The following is a 17,763-nucleotide window of genomic DNA, read 5'->3' on the forward strand; positions in this document are numbered from 1 at the left end:
CAGGGAAGCCCTCACCTGTTTTTATAAATTTGAATTTATGAGTTTTCAGATACACTTGTACGTAGAGAATCCTTCTATACTGATCATCAGATTAAATAATGATCAAGATTTTGACATACTTGCCTGCATTATTTCTTTTCTTTGTAAAGATTTTACAGTGAATCCTAGACATCATGTCATTTTCTTTTTTAATTGGCTGTAAATGCATGAGTTTATTTCTGGAAGCTAAGTTCCATTCCATTGATCTATATGTCTATCATTATGCCAGTACCATACTGTGTTTGTTGTTGTTTTTAAATAGATCTTTACTGGAGTATAATTCCTTCACGATACTGTGTTAGTGTCTGTTGTACAACAAAGGGAATCAGCCATATGCATATATATGTTCCCATATCCCCTCCCTCTTCAGCCTCCCTCCCACCCTCCCTATCCCACCCCTCTAGGTGGACACAAAGCACCGAGCTGATCTCCCTGTGCTATGCTGCTGCTTCCCACTAGCTAACTATTTTACATTCGGTAGTGTATATATGTCGATGCTACTCTCACTTCGCCCCAGCTTGCCCCTCCCACCCCGTGTCCTCAAGTCCATTCTCTATGTCTCCCTCCTTATTCCTGCTGTGCAACTAGGTTCATCAGTACCATTTTTCTTTTTTTAGATTCCATATATATGCGTTAGCATATGGTATTTGTTTTTCTCTTTCTGACTTACTTCTAGGTCCATCCACCTCACTACAGATAACTCAGTTTATGGCTGAGTAATATTCCATTGTATATATGTGCCACATCTTCTTTATCCATTCATCTGTAGATGGACATTTAGGTTGGTTCCATGTCTTGGCTATTGTCAATAGTGCTGCAGTGAACATTGCAGTATGTGACTCTTTTTGAATTATGGTTTTCTCAGGGTATATGCCCAGTAGTGGGATTGCTGTGTCGTATGGTAGTTCTATTTTTAGTTTTTTAAGGAAACTCTGTACTGTTTTCCATAGTGGCTGTATCAATTTACATTCCCACCAACAGTGCAGGAGGTTTCCCTTTCCACCACACCCTTTCCAGCATTTATTGTTTCTAGATTATTTGATAATGGCCATTCTGACTGGTGTGAGGTGATACCTCATTGTAGTTTGGATTTGCATTTCTCTAATGATTAGTGATGTTGAGCATATTCTCATGTACCTCTTGGCCATCTGTATGTCTTCTTTGGGGAAATGTCTTTTTAGGTCTTCTGCCCATTTTTTAACTGGATTTTTTGTTTTATATGATAGCTCCATGAGCTACTTGTGTATTTTGGAGGTTAATCCTTTGTCTGTTGTTTCATTTGCAAATATTTTCTCCCATTCTGAGGGTTGTCTTTTTGTCTTGTTTGTGGTTTTCTTTGCTGTGCAAAAGCTTTTAAGTTTAATTATGTCCCATTTGTTTATTTTTGTTTTTATTTCCATTTCTCTAGGAGATGGGTCAAAAAAGACTTTGCTGTGGTTTATGTCAAAGAGTGTTTTTCCTATGTTATCCTCTAAGAGTTTTGTAGTGTCTGGCCTTACGTTTAAGTCTTTAATCCTTTTGGAGTTTATTTTTGTGTGTGGTGTTAGGTAGTGTCCTATTTTCATTCTTTTACATGTAGCTGTCCAGTTTTCGGAGAACCACTTATTGAAGAGGCTGTCTTTTCTCCATTGTATGTTCTTGCCTCCTTTGTCATAAATTAGGTGCCCATATATGCGTGGGTTTATCTCTGGGCATTCTATCCTGTACCATTGACCTATATTTCTGTTTTTGTGCCAGTACCATACTGTCTTGATTGCTGTAGTTTTGTGGTATAGTTTGAAGTTGGGGAGCCTGATTCCTCCAACTCTGTTTTTCTTTCTCAAGATTGCTTTGACTATTTGGGGTCTTTTGTGTTTCCATACGAGTTGTAAAATTTTTGTTCTAATTCTGTGAAGAATGCCATATGTAGTTTGATAGGGATTGCACTGAATCTGTAGATTGCTTTGGTTAGTATAGTCATTTTCACAATATTGATTCTTCCAATCGAAGAACATGGTATATTTCTCCATCTGTTTATGTCATCTCTGATTTCTTTCATTAGTGTTTTATAGTTTTCTGAGTACAAGTCTTTTGCCTCCTTAGGCGGGTTTGTTCCTAGGTGTTGTATTCTTTTTGTTGCAATAGTAAATGAGAGTGTTTCCTTAATTTCTCTTTCTGATTTTTCGTTGTTGGTGTATATGAATGCCAGAGATTTCTGTGCATTAATTTTGTATCCTGCAACTTTACCAAATTCATTGATTAGTTCTAGTAGTTTTCTGGTGGCATCTTTAGGATCTATGTATAGTATCATGTCATCTGCAAAGAGTGACAGTTTTACTTCTTTTTTTTCCAATTTGTATTCCATTTATTTCTTTTTCTTCTCTGATTGCCATGGCTAGGACTTCCAAAACTATGTTGAATAGGAGTGGCGAGAGTGGACATCCTTGTCTTGTTTCTAATGTTAGTGGAAATGCCTTCAGTTTTTCACCATTGAGAATGATGCTTGCTGTGGGTTTGTCATATATGACGTTTATTATGTTGAGGTAGGTTCTCTCTATGCCCATTTTCTGGAGAGTCTTTATAATAAATAGGTATTGAATTTTGTCAAATGCTTTTTCTGCATCTATTGAGATGATCATATGGTTTTTATTCCTTAATTTGTTAATGTGCTGTATCACATTGATTGATTTGCATATATTGAAGGATCCTTGAATCCCTGGGATAAATCCCACTTGATCATGGTGTATGATCCTTTTAATGTGCTGTTGGATTCTGTTTGCTAGTATTGTGTTCAGGATTTTTGCATCTATGTTCATCAGTGATATTGGTCTATAATTTTCTTTTTTTGTGATATATTTTTCTGGTTTTGGTATCAGGGTGATGGTGGCCTCGTAGAATGAATTTGGGAGTGTTTCTCCCTCTGCAATTTTTTGAAAGAGTTTGAAAAGGATCGGTGTTAGCTCTTCTCTGAATGTTTGATAGAATTTGCCTGTGAAGCCATCTGGTCCTGGACTTTTGTTTGTTTGAAGATTTTTAATTGCGCTCTCAATTTCATTGCTTGTGATAGGTCTGTTTATATTTTCTAATTCTTCCTTGTTCAGTCTTGGAAAATTGTACCTTTCCAAGAATTTGTCCATTTCTTCATGGTTGTGCATTTTATTGGCATATAGTTGTTTGTGGTAGTCTCTTATAATCCTTTGTATTTCTGCAGTGTCGGTTGTGATTTCTCCTTTTTCATTTCTAATTTTGTTGATTTTCATCCTCTCCCTTTTTTTCTTGATGAGTCTGGCTAAGGGTTTATCAATTTTGTTTATCTTCTCAAAGAACCAGCTTTTAGTTTTATTGACCTTTGCTACTGTTTTCCTCATTTCAATTTCATTTATTTCTGCTCTGATCTTTATGATTTCTTTCCTTCTCTTGACTTTGGGTTTTCTTTGTTCTTCTTTCTCTAGTTGTTTTAAATGTAGGGTTAGGTTGTTTATTTGAGATTTTTCTTGTTTCTTGAGGTGAGATTGAATTCCTATAAACTTCCCTCTTAGAACTGCTTTTCTGCATCCTATAGGTTTTGGGTCGTCATGTTTTCATTGTCATTTGTCTCTAGGTATTTTTTGATTTCATCTTTGATTTCTTCAGTGATCTCTTAGTTATTTAATATCACACTGTTTAGCCTCCATGTATTTGTGTTTTTTACAGTTTTTTCCTATAATTGATCTCCAGTCTCATAGCATTGTGGTCAGAAAAGATGCTTGGTACAATTTCAGTTTTCTTAAATTTTCTGAGGCTTGATTTGTGACCCAAGATGTGATCTGTCCTGGAGAATGTTCCATGTGCACTTGAGAAGAAAGTGTATTCTGCCACTTTTGGGTGGATTGTTCTATAAATATCAATTAAATCTATCTGGTCTATTGTATCATTTAAAGCTTGTGTTTCCTTATTTATTTTCTGTTTGGATGATCTGTCCATTGGTGTAAGTGGGGTGTTAAAGTCGCCTAATCTTATTGTGTTACTGTGGATTTCTCATTTCATGGTTGTTAGCATTTGCCTTATGTATTGAGGTGCTCCTATGTTGGGTACATAAACGTTTATAATTGTTATATCTTCTTGGATTGATCCTTTGATCATTATGTAGTGTCCCTCCTTATCTCTTGTAACAGTTTTTATTTTAAAGTCTAGTTTATCTGATATGAGTATTGCTACTCCAGCTTGCTTTTGATTTCCATTTGCATGGAATATCTTTTTTCCATCCTTTCACTTTTGGTCTGTATGTGTCCCTACGTCTGACGTGGGTATCTTGTAGACAGCATATATATGGGTCTTGTTTTTGTATCCTTTCAGATCTTGTTTTTATGTCTTTTGGTTGGGGCATTTAATCCATTTACATTCAAGGTTATTATTATTATTATTTTTTTTTATTGCGGTACGCGGGCCTCTCACTGTTGTGGCCTCTCCTGTTGCGGAGCACAGGCTCCGGACACGCAGGCTCAGTGGCCATGGCTCACGGGCCCAGCCACTCCACAGCATGTGGGATCTTCCCGGACCGGGTCACGAACCCATGTCCCCTGCATCGGCAGGCGGACTCTCAACCACTGTGTCACCAGGGAAGCCCCACGGTTATTATTGATATGTATGTTCCTATTAGCATTTTCTTAATTGTTTTGGGTTTGTTTTTGTGAGTCTTTTTCTTCTCTTGTGTTTCCCACCTAGAGAAGTTCCTTTAGCATTTGTTGTAAAGCTGGTTTGGTGGTGCTGAATTCTCTTAGCTTTTGCTTGTCTGAAAAGCTTTTGATTTCTCCATCAAATCTGAATGAAATCCTTGCTGGATAGAGTAATCTTGGTTGTAGATTTTCCTCTTTCATCACATTATGTATTCTGCCACTCCCTTCTGGCCTGCAGAGTTTTTGCTGAAAAATCAGCTGATAACCTTATGAGGATTCCTTTGCATGTTATTTTTTTGTTTTTTCCCTTGCTGCTTTTAATATTTTTTCTTTGAATTTAATTTTTGTTAGTTTGATTAATATGTGTCTTGGTGTGTTTTTCCTAGGGTTATTCTGTGTGGGACTGTCTGTGCTTCCTGGACTTGGGTGACTATTTGCTTTTCCATGTTACGGAAGTTTTCATCTATAATTTCTTCAGATATTTTCTCAGACCCTTTCTTTTTCTCTTCTTCTGGGACCCCTATAATTCGAATGTTGGTGCATTTAATGTTGTCCCAGAGGGTCTCTGAAATTGTCTTCGATTCTTTTCATTTTTTTTCTTTTTTCTGCTCCTTGGCAGTTATTTCCACCATTTTGTCTTCCAGCTCACTTATTTGTTCTTCTGCCTCAGTTATTCTGTTATTGATAACCTTCTAGTGTATTTTTCATTTCAGTTATTGGGTTGTTCATCTCTGTTTGTTCTTTAGTTCTTCTAGACATTTGTTAAACATTTATTTTCTCAATTGTGCACCTCCATTCTATTTCTGAGATTCTGGATCACCTTTACTATCATTACTCTGATTTCTTTTTCAGGTAGACTGCCTATTTCCTCTTCATTTATTTGCTCTTCATTTATTTATAGGTTTTTACCTTGCTCCTTCATCTGTGACATTTTTTTTTGCTGTCTCATTTCTTAATTTTTTTTATGAGTGGGATTGTGTTCCTGTCTTTAGTGGTTGTTTGCCCTGAGGCTTCCAACACTGGAGTTTGTAGGCTGTTGGGTAGAGCAGGATTTTGGTGCTGAGATGAGGACCTCCATGAGACCTCACTCCAATGAATATTCCCTGGGGTCTGAGGTTCTCTGTTAGTCCAGTGCTCCGGACTCAGAGCTCCCACCACGGGAGCTTCATGAACCAAGATCCCCCAATCTGCATGGCGTGGCAGAAAAAGAAAAAAAAAGAAAGAAAAAAGAAAAGAAAAGAAAGTAAAAAAAGGGGGGTGGAAGGCCTTGGCTGTGGAGGGCAGGGCCTAAACAAGGGCAAGGTTTGGGTGGTGGGCGAGGCCAATGCTCAGGACCCACAGGGCCGGAAAAGGCCCTGGGTGCTGTAGGGGGTGGGGCTTAGGTTCAAGGAACAGAAGGGGCCCAGGCGTGCCCCCCCACCCCTGGTCTCAGAGGGTGGGGGGACCTCACCTGTGAGCTCAGTGGGGCTCCCGGGCCTGAGTGGGCAGGGCAAACGCCCTCCACTCCTCTCCTGCTCCTCCTGGAGGGCCCCTCCCACCTGCCTCTCCTCAGCCTCCTTCCTGTGCCCCCAGGACCAATGTGGCCGGGGGGAGGAGGGGGCCCTGTAGGGCAGGGGACCAGCCTGGGAGCTCACCAGGCTCCCTGGGCCTGAGTGGGCAGGGCAATCAACCTCTCCACTCCTCTCCCACTCCTCCCGGATGGCTCCTCCCACCTGCCTGTCCTTATCTCCTTGGCCTCAGGGGTGCCCATCCTGTCTGGCCTCCACTTCTCCCCACTCAGTGCCCCACGTCCTACCAGTTCACTTGGGGATTCCTCCCGTCTCCTTGGGCGTCAGGGTCCTCCACCAGTGGCCGGCAGGCATCCTAATTATGGGGAGATGCTAACTCGGCATCTTCCCACACTGCCATCTTGACTCCGCCTCCCCAGACATCGTGTCATTTTATTCCTGCATGCTACAGTGTGCCTCTCTAAAAGAAATGGACCCTTTTCTTATATTACCATAATATCATTATCACCACAAAAAAGTTCACAGTAACCCCTGAATACTATTTAATGCCCGACTCATAACACTATTTCCTCAATTGTCTTTAAAATATCTTTTTTTTAAGTTAATTTATTTAAACAAAGATATCAGAGTGTCCACATCCTCCATTTCTTCTTAGATCTTTTAAGTCTCTTTAAGTTTTTTTTTTGACACTGTTAACTTGTTGCAAAAACCGTAGACTGGACTCAGGTTCAGGATTGATTAGCCTGTGTAGTCCCTTGAGATGCTCTCCTCTCCCGTGTATTTCCGGTAAATGGAAGTCAGCACTAGAGGCTTGATTGGGTTCCGGTTCAACTCCAATGAGCCAGCGCTTCCCAGCGGACAGTGTTACCTCCTACTGTGTCCCATTGGGAAGACCTGCTTGTTCTCCTGTTGGTGATAAGGATCTTGGTGTGGAGCGGGCAGACTCTAAATGTTTTCCAGTGACTTAGGACCACTTAATATTTCCTCAGGGATTCTTGTTTATACAAAAGAAATGTAAGCTGTTACAGCGAATGCTCTAATTTTTTTTTTTAAATAATTCAATAATTTGTAGTGTGTTACAGATTAGCTGTGATAGTTTTTATATTTCAGCTTTCAAAAAGAATGGCCTTTGGTAATGACCTTCCTTCCAACCAGCAGTTTTTCTTTGGGGGCATATGTAAAGAGATGTATATCTCAGCTCTCAGTCAAAGCTTTTTGGTTCAAAAAGGAAGAGCACATGCTCTTGTCCTGGGCTGACAAGCTCATGGATTGCAATTTCGAGGGTGAATGAAAATGGTAAAGAAAACTATCATACAGGGAACTACCTTGAAATTAAAGAAAAAAACTTCACATCAGAAGATTGGTGTGTAAAAGATGGAAGACCAAAAACATGCATCAGCTAGTCTTAGTGCCTTTCCGATCTTCCAGGAGCCAGTATGGTTTCAAGTAGTAGGCTATCAATTCTAAAATGTACAAGTAAACCAGAATTTCAAAATTTTACTTCAAAGGATGACTTCCTAAGTTACAATGTTTTCATTAAAATTAAAACATAATTTCAGCATTCACATTAGCAAGGTCAGTGCTTCCTTGTTATAATAATAAACTTGACTATTAAAAGACTGAAATATAGGTTAATTTAACTTTTCTTTTCCTTTATTTTTCTTCTGCCTTCTTTCCTTTTATTTTTCTCTTTCTTACTATTTTTTTTTCTCTTTAATGTATACTTTTTTCTGCCATTTTCCATTTTCTTTTTATGTACATGTCTTCTATTTAACACAGAGAGAGAGATTGCTAGCTGGAAAATGTAGCAGAAACTTGACCAAGTTTCACTCCTTTTCAGACCCAAACTTTTAACCCCCCAGAGGGTCACACCAGGCAGTGTCAGGAGAAACAGCTTCAAGTATGGTTGAAAGAACTTAACTCCAATGCCAATTTGTGATTTCAAATGAAAAGTCATTTATTTGGAAACAAAGAACAGAATGAAAGTAGACCACGTAGTTATTTTGGGGCATCACATATAAATCACAGTAGCCTAACTGGCAGGTTCCATTTGGCAGTACCACAAACCTTGATAAAAATTTATTGTCATTTTTGAGAAATGGTTCTTCTGGACCAGAGTGTAGAATTCAAGCCAGCATACTTACATTGGTGACTGGATTCAAGCTTTATTTTGTTTAAAAAAATCTTGGATATTTTCCACTCTTTCAGAAGTGATTTATGAATTTGAACCAACATAAAAACTGATATTTATGAATTAACCCAAGTTAAGAATGATTTATTATTGCAAAAAAAAAATGTTAGGTTTGGCTTTTCCCTTCGTTGATCAGAAACAGAATCATCTTTTAATTATTATTGGAGGGAAAGGAAAACACCTTTGTTTTGCACAAAATATATATTTCATTCCTGTTTTCCTCCTGGGTTTTGCTTTTATGCCAACATAAATGCGCAGGACACTTATGAGATGTGTTTCTAAGCAGTGGGTCATTCATTCAATATTGCTCACTTAAAAAGTTAACATCTGTGGGTAAATGAGAATAAATTCAATTCCAGTGGTTGAATTTTAGGATCATATTAAAGACAATGTTGGAAGGATTATTTATGGTTATGTAATCTTTTAGAGAAGCAGAGAGAAAAATCCTTAAATAGTAAAGTTCATTATGTTTTCTTTACTGTATAAAGGACCTGTAACACTGGTAACCACTATATTTATTCTCAGGTTAATTATCAGCGCTGTCAAAATACTGACAAAATTATAAAGTGAAAATGAAAGAACAGTTATTCAAAACAAAAATGATCTCTTTAGGCTACTAATTACATGAACTTCTAATTAATACATCAAGACAAAAATAGCTTCATAATAGTTAAGGAGAGAAAAATAAATAAATTTGCAGTGAAGCAGGGCAGATTACCAAATGGCTGAATAAAATAAACTCTTACATTTGCCTAGTTTGTAACAGCTTAAAAGGGATTTCATAGATTTATTTATCTAATGTTATCCCCTTGAGATAAGCAAATGTATTATTATTCCTAATTTATACGTAAGGTAGGGAGTGATTAAAAGATTGCACCACACGAAGCAAAAATTAAAAGAGGTACATTTGTAACTAAAACAGCAGAGTCCAGGACTTCTCACTAGTATCCTATCCCTAGCACTGCCCAAGCCCAAGGGACTTATCCATATGTGGATCATGACAGGGAGCTGGAAATCTTTTTCACAGAATTGAGACATTATCCAAACTTAAAATATTTTGCAATTTTCACTCTAACCTCCAAGGCCTACAATCTGCATATCTAGTTCTGGGGCTGTACTTCTGAATATGAGCATGTAACCAGGATCAGTATACAGCTTCCCACATCACCCCGACATGGATTTATTTACCTCTTCTCCACAATTCCCATCTGCCTCCAGCACTGGGCTGGGAGTCAGTGGGCTCCGAAGTCTTGGATTCTGATTCTACTTCTGACCCTTTTGTGACTGGAGACAGGTTGCGTGACATAATCTCCCACTGTTCACCCATAAAATGTTGATAGCAGTCTCAGCCTGGCTCACTGAGCTTTCCAGAGTTTCAGGTGGCTTTAAAATATAGGTGAGGATTATGGTTAAGTGTGATCTCCAGATTGTTGCCTCATTTTCTTTTTTGAACGTTTCATCCTGACCATTATAAATGCAAATTCTAAAGAAAATGAGCATTCGATTCATGAAAAGAAACTTGTACAACTTTTCATACTCCCTTAGAATCAGAGTATTTTAGGGAGAAAGACAGGTTAATAGAGACTCTGATTTTTCATCTGAAGAAACTGAGACCCTGTGGAAGTTTCTCACTTGCGCAAAGTGGCACACCTTGACAGTCACAGACATGTAACTAAATCTCAGATACTGGAGTCCGGAATACCGTTCTATTGCATTTCATCCCATGAGCTAGGACTGTGTAACGTTTCCAACAGCAAGATAAATGAATGTAAGAATATAAATCATGTTACCATTTCCAACATATATTTCTTTCCTTGTAGCTTCTTGAAACAAATTATCTAGTGCCATTTAAACTTTGCGTGATTTTTTTGTTATGCTAATTTCTCGTGGAATGAAAAGAGAATTTAAAAAATTTAAATGTAAGAAGTATCACTCTGGAGACCCTCTCCTGAGAATGATAAGTTTTTCAGCTTAATAAAAGATTTTTCGGCTGTGAGACTATAATGGCTCAATTTCAGTGTACCCCAGAGTTCCATAATAGAATAATTTAAAATGACTGTTTCTTCATCTTTCAGGATCTGGAAGATTTGATTAAAGCAAAAGAAAAAGAGGTAGAGAAAATTGAGCAGAATGGACTTGCTTTGATTCAGAACAAGAAAGAAGAAGCCTCTGGCATTGTCGTGAGCACGCTTCAGGATCTCAGCCACACCTGGGCAAATTTAGACCACAGGGTAACGTTTCTTGTGGAGAGCTGCCTCCAAGCCTGTGCTTGCCGTCTCATGTCCAAATGTGACATGGGTTTTGGTTTTCCTAAAATAAGTAAATAATCACGGAATCTACACAGCATCTGTTGGTGGTGTTAAGTCTACTTTATTCACCTTCTTTTAAAGAGCCTAGCTTCGGATGTTTCCTATAATTAACATGACTATGAACATGGCTTTTTTAATAATCTTATCCATTCCCATGTCCATAGATACCATCTAGGCACAGATGGTTCTCAGATGTGTATCCTCAGACTGGATTTCTCACCTAAACTATAGACAGAGACAGACACAGAGGGAAGTCCTCTGTAGACATCTCCACTTGCATGACCATTAGACATCTCAAACTTCCTGCCCAAACCCACTCCCATTCTTTTTCTTTTTTTAAATTTTATTTATTTATTTTTGCTGTGTTGGGTCTTCATTTCTGTGCACAGGCTTTCTCTAGTTGCTGCAAGCGGAGGCCACTCTTCATCGCGGTGCGCGGGCCTCTCACTGTCGCAGCCTCTCTTGTTGCGGAGCACAGGCTCCAGACGTGCAGGCTCAGTAGTTGTGACTCACGGGCCCAGTTGCTCCGCGGCATGTGGGATCTTCCCAGACCAGGGCTCGAACCCGTGTCCCCTGCATTGGCAGGCAGATTCTCAACCACTGCGCTACCAGGGAAGCCCCCAACTCCCATTCTTCCCCTACAAACCTACACTTTCTGCCACCTCAGTTCATGACAACTCTCCCCATCCAGTTGCATGGGCTGAAACCTATGGAGTCATTCTTCACTCCTCTCTTTCCCTCAGACCCACACAGAGTCCATCAACACTCTTGTCAGCCCTGTTTTCAGGATAGATCTAGAATCCAGCCTCTGCCCCTGTCTGTGCAGCTGGCACCTGGGTCTAAGTCACCGTCACTGCTCGCTTTGATTATTTTCATGGCCTCCTAAATAGTCTCCGTGCCAGAGAAGTCCTGTTAAAATGGAAGTCAGATCACACCAGTCCTCTGCTCACAACCCTGCAATATCTTCCTGTCTCATTCAGAATGAGGCCAGGGCTTCCCTGGTGGCGCAGTGGTTGAGAGTCTGCCTGCCGATGCAGGGGACATGGGTTCGTGCCCTGGTCCGGGAAGATCCCACATGCTGCGGAGTGGCTGGGCCCGTGAGCCATGGCCGCTGAGCCTGCGCGTCCGGAGCCTGTGCTCTGCAACGGGAGAGGCCACAAAAGTGAGAGGCCCGCGTACCACAAAAACAAACAAACAAAAAACAACAGAATGAGGCCAAAACCATGCGCCTCCCACTGCTAGCCCACAGGTTTCTTGTGCTTCTGCTGTCCCCCTAGTCTGGAACCCAGTGGTGTGCTCCACACTCGGGGACTTTGTCCCGGCTCTTCCCTGTGCCCAGAGCCCCCTCTCCCTGATATCCACATGGCCACTCCCTCTCCTCAAAACCCTTGTTTAAATTCGCCGTCTCAGGGAGGGCTTTCCTGACCACCTTGTTTCAAATGACAGCCTTTGCATCCTCCCCTTACATGCCCTGACGCTCTTCTCCGCTTTGCTTTTATTTGTGCTATTTATCAACTTCTAACATATGATGTGGTCTGCTCGTTTATTTAACTTCTCTCACTAAAACGTAAGCTCTGTGAAGACGTTTGACATTATGTGCTGAATAGAGAGTTGAATCCCCCAGTAAGAAGAATACATGTAACAACGACCCCTGCTCTGCACACACCTGTGCCAGTGGTTCCTGCCCGCACTTTCCAGAGGTGAGGGCTGAGGCACCAGCAGGTTAAGTGACAGGGACCAAGGTGTCCAGCAAACCGCTCTCACAGTCCACGTGATGGTCTCCGAGGGCAGCTTTCTAATTACCTTATCTTTAACCCGATTTTAAATCTAGTTCATTTTATTTTATGCACTTTTATAAATCATCACAATTCTTTGGAAACAATTTACCATATAAATAAATTGAGTGGTTCTTTCACAGAAACATCTTCTCATGAAAAACAAACAAAAATACTACAAGGAAGAAATAGACGATTTAGAAATTCTCATTGATCTCTTGGCTTTATGTTCATGTTTGTTCCTGACTTTCCTAGGACAGGCCCTGGCACCTGCCTGTACGTGGGAGTGTTGCCTCGTTTCTGCGGCAGCATTTTCTTAGGCCTTTGGCCCATGTGATAGTACCTCGATTGGTTTCAGCATTTTGGGTTATGCTAAGAAAAAGAGCAGAGAATTCAGGTGCAAGTTAATTTATATGATCTCTTTTCTTAATCATGGCCATACTTACTCCATATTCAAAAGATTAGGAGTGAAATCCAGGGAGTCCAAAGCAGATATCTTTCTAAATGATACAGATCAAACTAAAACCTTTTCTGTTGCAGATAAGTACAGGAAAGAATGTTCTTGGATGTTTTATCTTAAGATATTCATTTGAGGGTATGTTTGTGTGTGTGTGTGTGTGTGTGAGAGAGAGAGAGAGAGAGAGAGAGAGAGAGGGAGAGAGCTTGCACATACCTGGGATGGATCGATAGGTAAATAGTTAGATAAATAGATAGGTAGGTAAGTAGATGGACAGATGATAAATAGGTTTCATTTCTTGGGACCAGTCTGCCTAGATTTACATCTAGATCTTTCACACTCTAACAGTATGATCTCAAGGTGATTTTTATAACTTCTTTGTCCCTCAGTTTCCTTAATATAAGATGAGCATAACGATCCCATCTACCTCATAAGGTTGTTATGAGGATAAAGTGGGTTAATGCATTTAAAACACTCATTTAATATGTTTCCTAAACTGTGGTATTAAGTATACTGACCTTTTATCACTTTTATATTATAATACATATAAATAATATATACTATAGGTAAAGGTTTTATATATATATAACCTTTTTAAGCATTTCAATTTAGACTGCGTGATCAAAAGTATGAAAGGCTTAAATTTCAACATTGCTACATTTTACTTTTCAAATCTTTTTTGTTGTTGTTGTTGTTGTTGTTTTTGTTTGTTTTTTTTGCGGTACGTGGGCCTCTCACCGCTGCGGCCTCTCCCGCCACGGAGCCCAGGCTCCGGACGCGCAGGCCCAGCGGCCATGGTCCACGGGCCCAGCCGCTCCGCGGCACGCGGGACCCTCCCGGACCGGGGCACAAACCCGTGCTCCCCGCATCGGCAGGCGGACCCCCAAGCACTGCACCACCAGGGAAGCCCTCAAGTCTTTTTTTTAATTTGAGTTTATTTATAATGCCTGAAATCCCAATGAAATTCTTAAATGTTAATATTTTTCCCATCAATGCAATATATATTTATATATTTTATCACTTAAAATATTATGCAATTATAAGAAGCCTCTGTCTCTTTCAAAAGGTTGGGCAGTTAAAGATCCTGCTGAAGTCTGTGCTTGACCAGTGGAGCCGCCACAAAGTGGCCTTTGATGAGATAAACAGTTACCTCATGGAGGCCAGGTACTCTCTCTCCCGATTCCGTCTGCTGACTGGATCTTTAGAAGCTGTGCAGGTTCAGGTGGACAATCTTCAGGTAAGGGATGAATTGAACCCATCCTTAACATCCTTCTTAATTTGAGAAAAATTTTTAAAAAATGAGCAAATGCAAACATCATCCTGGAATAATTGGTGTATATTGTTTACATTTAATTATTTTTTAAATATTTAAAATTAATTTTACCTGCTTTATTTGTTACATAACCAAACTTGCCTGTGGATACCAGATTCTGGAATAACTGGTATATAACTAAATGACTTTTTTAATTATATAAATATCCCCATGAATGTATTTTATGAAATGATTTTATACGCAAATCAATCTCCTGGATCCATTATTGCTGCCTTTTATATCTTCCCTTTCTCTTTTTTATCCTGCTTTTCTAAACACATTCTACAGGATGAAAAAGAAAACAAAAAGAAAAATAGCAAACGTCATAAAATTTTAAACCATTAAGTTGTTTTCTTTGCGTTCAGCAGAATGTCAATGGTGTGTACACGTAATCCTCCTTTTCTAGCACTTAACTGCTTGGTTTCCTGTGTGTCCATCATCACTGTATTCATCCAGGAGGACATTGCTGCTGTTTGACTTAAACAGCACACTGTCCTGTCTTATGTCACTGCTCTCAATCAGCTACTGCCCTCACTCGCCTGCACACCTGGGCGCTCTCACCTGCCATTGCCCTTTCTCCCTGCCTAAGTAACGCAGCCTATGGGATGGGCAAGTCAGGCCCTGAGGGATGGGATGACAGCCTCGCGTGTCCCTCCTTACATCGGTCCACGTCCCTGGCTTGGCAATCAAAGTTTATATGTTGCTGACATGATATGCGTACTTTCTGAAGGGAGTGCCCTTTTTTAGGGTGAGGCAGGAGGGAGGAAGGATAAAATAAGCATATACAGTTTCCTTCTTTTGAGTGTGTGCATGTGCGTGTGTGTGTGTCTGCGCCGCACGGCATGTGGGATCTTAGTTCCCCACCAGGGATCGAACCTGTGCCCCCTCCATTGGAAGTGACGAGTCTTAACCACTGGACCACCAGGGAAGTCAAAGTACATACAAAATATGTACTTTGTAACCTTGTACATACAAAGTACAAGGTTAAATGTCTTTAAACCTTAAACTAGTTGTTGCAGATACTAAGAATCATTAAAGCTTATTTTGAGAAGAGTAAGTTTAAAAAGACATTTTATAACTTTGAGGAGGTTAGAAGTACTTTTTAATTGAGCTTACTCTGTGTTTCTCATCTTCTGTCTTAAGATATGAAAGGACTCAGGGTCTATTCCTTATATATTTTGATTTGATGGCAACCATATATCAGTGGTAAGTGGAGACTGGATTTTTGCAGCCTGCTTCACCTATGGAGTTTTACTAAGAACTGAGTCTGTCACTTCAGCAACATTTCCAGGGAAATATCTTTCTTCCACTGGTTCTTGGTAGACAACTCCACCAAGCCTATAGCCTGCCTAATAAATATTCTTTGCAAGGAAGAACATCAGAGATAGAACTTAGAGCTGGTACTCAGAAAAGCTATGCCTTCTTAAAGTCTCACTATCAGGAATCTCTGGTAGAGCAACTTTGGGTAAGTAATAAAGCAGAGATCTGGACTTTGACCTTGAGCAGCAAAGAGAACCGCAGTGTAATGGATTGCACACCCAGCAGCCCCACACCTTCCTCCTCGACAGTGGACAGGGGCTCCCCGTGTGAGCTTTCCCAGCAGAATTCCAGCTCCCACTCCAAGAAGTCTCAATTGTTAAGAACCCTCCTCACACCCATAAGAACAAACTCATAAAAAAGAAAAAATGGTTATCTAAAGAAAGCTCATAAAGCATTGGGGCAAAGTCATGGTTTTTGTACTTGTATGTTCGTATCTATGAAAACAGCTATAAATTACCCTTAAACTTGATCATTAGAATTTTTAGATCCTGTTATGTCATCTGTGGCACATTTCCTTTGGGCAGAATCTTCAAGATGATCTAGAAAAACAGGAAAAGAGCTTACAGAAATTTGGCTCCATCACCAACCAACTGTTAAAAGAGAGTCACCCGCCTGTGACAGAAACTCTTACCGATACACTAAAAGAAGTCAATATGAGGTATGGGACGTGCCGGTTTTACACTGTTGCTCATTATTCATATCACGATCTTATTATAAATAACAATACAATTAGAACACTGGCATTTTGAATTTGAGTTTTATAGGTTCTATTCTATTAATGTTTTCATTTTCACAAAATGAACTCAAGGATAAGTAAATGTAGTGGAGATATTTAGAAAGGAATTAGAACTGCAGTATACCCCAAGATTGACCTCATCTCTACTACCTACCCTTGAAATATGACAGTGAAATGTTACTTTTTATTACGTTCGATAGAAATGAGACATCTGCATTATTTCCATATTCACATGAACCAGGATCATGAAAAATAAAATAGTAAATAACAGCATTTAGTGAGAGGTGGGAATCAGCCCATGAGTGTTGCTATCGTTTCCAGATGGAATCACTTGCTGGAAGAGATTGCAGAGCAGCTGCACGCCAGCAAGGCCCTACTTCAGCTTTGGCAGAGATACAACGACTACTCCAAACAGTGTGCTGCTACAGTTCAACAGCAGGAGGGTCGAACCAATGAGCTCTTGAAGGCAGCCACTGACAGGGACATCGCGGACGACGAAGTTGCCACATGGATTCAAGATTGCAACGTATGTTCAGGAACTATCGCGTGTTACCAACTTGTCAAGCTGAGACTTCTCAAGTTTAGCAGGGCTGGTGCTGCTGTGTTTAAGCTTTTGTTATGTCTCTATGTGAGACAACTATCCAAAAAGAATTGTTTCAAGTGTCAGAGAGGCTGCTAGGTTTTCAGAACACAGTTGCACATGTAACAGATTTAAGAGATCCCCTCCCGTTGTTTTATTTTTAAAGAGTTGTTTTCCCATTTTTCCTAATGGAATACAGTCCATGTGAAAGACTTAGGCTATCTGTTTTTACAGAGATGGTCAATATAAGAAATGACCGTATGAAGAGTAATGTTACATCTTTTAAAATTCCATTGTTCCAAGGTATTGTCCAGTGAGGTCCATTATCTCTTATGTAAGCATCAACATAATAATTTCTTCTAAGAGCTTAATGGTAGGAAGAGGTCTTTCTTTCCTGATTTATGGGTATACTTCTTTTTAATAGCTTTTTAATATTTCTCTTTTTCACTGCAGCTGCCAATAACCTACTTAAGGTTTTCAAGAGCAATTCTTCTCTCGTTTCACCTATCACATGCCTCTTACTATTTGTCCTTATTTGTCTCTATTTTAATGAATTTATTTCAAAGACCTTCTTATAAACTTTCCCAAATCAGTTATTAGAATTAGGCAATAAAAAGCACATAAATAAAAGTTTAACCCATTCTAAGACCTTCACATGAAAAATGAATAATCATTTTACAGCTAAAGTTTAAGATTTACAGTAAATTCTGTGCTTTTTGATTTCTCTTTCCACATAGTTTATCTGTATGAAATTTGTCATTTTCAATTTTCAGTCCTCCTTCGTTGAGTTATGCCTGTTCTAGAGTCTAGTGTTTGAGATGATTGCTGTGAATTTTCTGATCTCTCTGTCAGGGTTAAAGTTGCCCTTTGTTTTTCCCCTTCTCACTGTAGCCCCTGCGCGG

The 17,763-nt window shown here is 39.7% G+C and overlaps 1 protein-coding gene across 3 annotated transcripts in view; it reads left to right on the forward strand.

Annotated features, from left to right (window-relative positions):
* Positions 1-17,763, forward strand: part of SYNE1 (spectrin repeat containing nuclear envelope protein 1) — a 464,259-nt gene that overhangs the window by 353,018 nt on the left and 93,478 nt on the right. For all 3 annotated transcript variants that reach the window (XM_049695244.1, XM_033404753.2, XM_033404761.2), the window contains 4 exons: positions 10,448-10,603; positions 13,980-14,150; positions 16,070-16,203; positions 16,603-16,807. In XM_049695244.1, the coding sequence (XP_049551201.1) occupies positions 10,448-10,603; positions 13,980-14,150; positions 16,070-16,203; positions 16,603-16,807 (666 nt within the window). The remainder of the gene's footprint in view (positions 1-10,447; positions 10,604-13,979; positions 14,151-16,069; positions 16,204-16,602; positions 16,808-17,763) is intronic.

This window comes from Orcinus orca, chromosome 12 (assembly GCF_937001465.1).
Source record: "Orcinus orca chromosome 12, mOrcOrc1.1, whole genome shotgun sequence".
Taxonomy (NCBI): Eukaryota; Metazoa; Chordata; class Mammalia; order Artiodactyla; family Delphinidae; genus Orcinus; species Orcinus orca.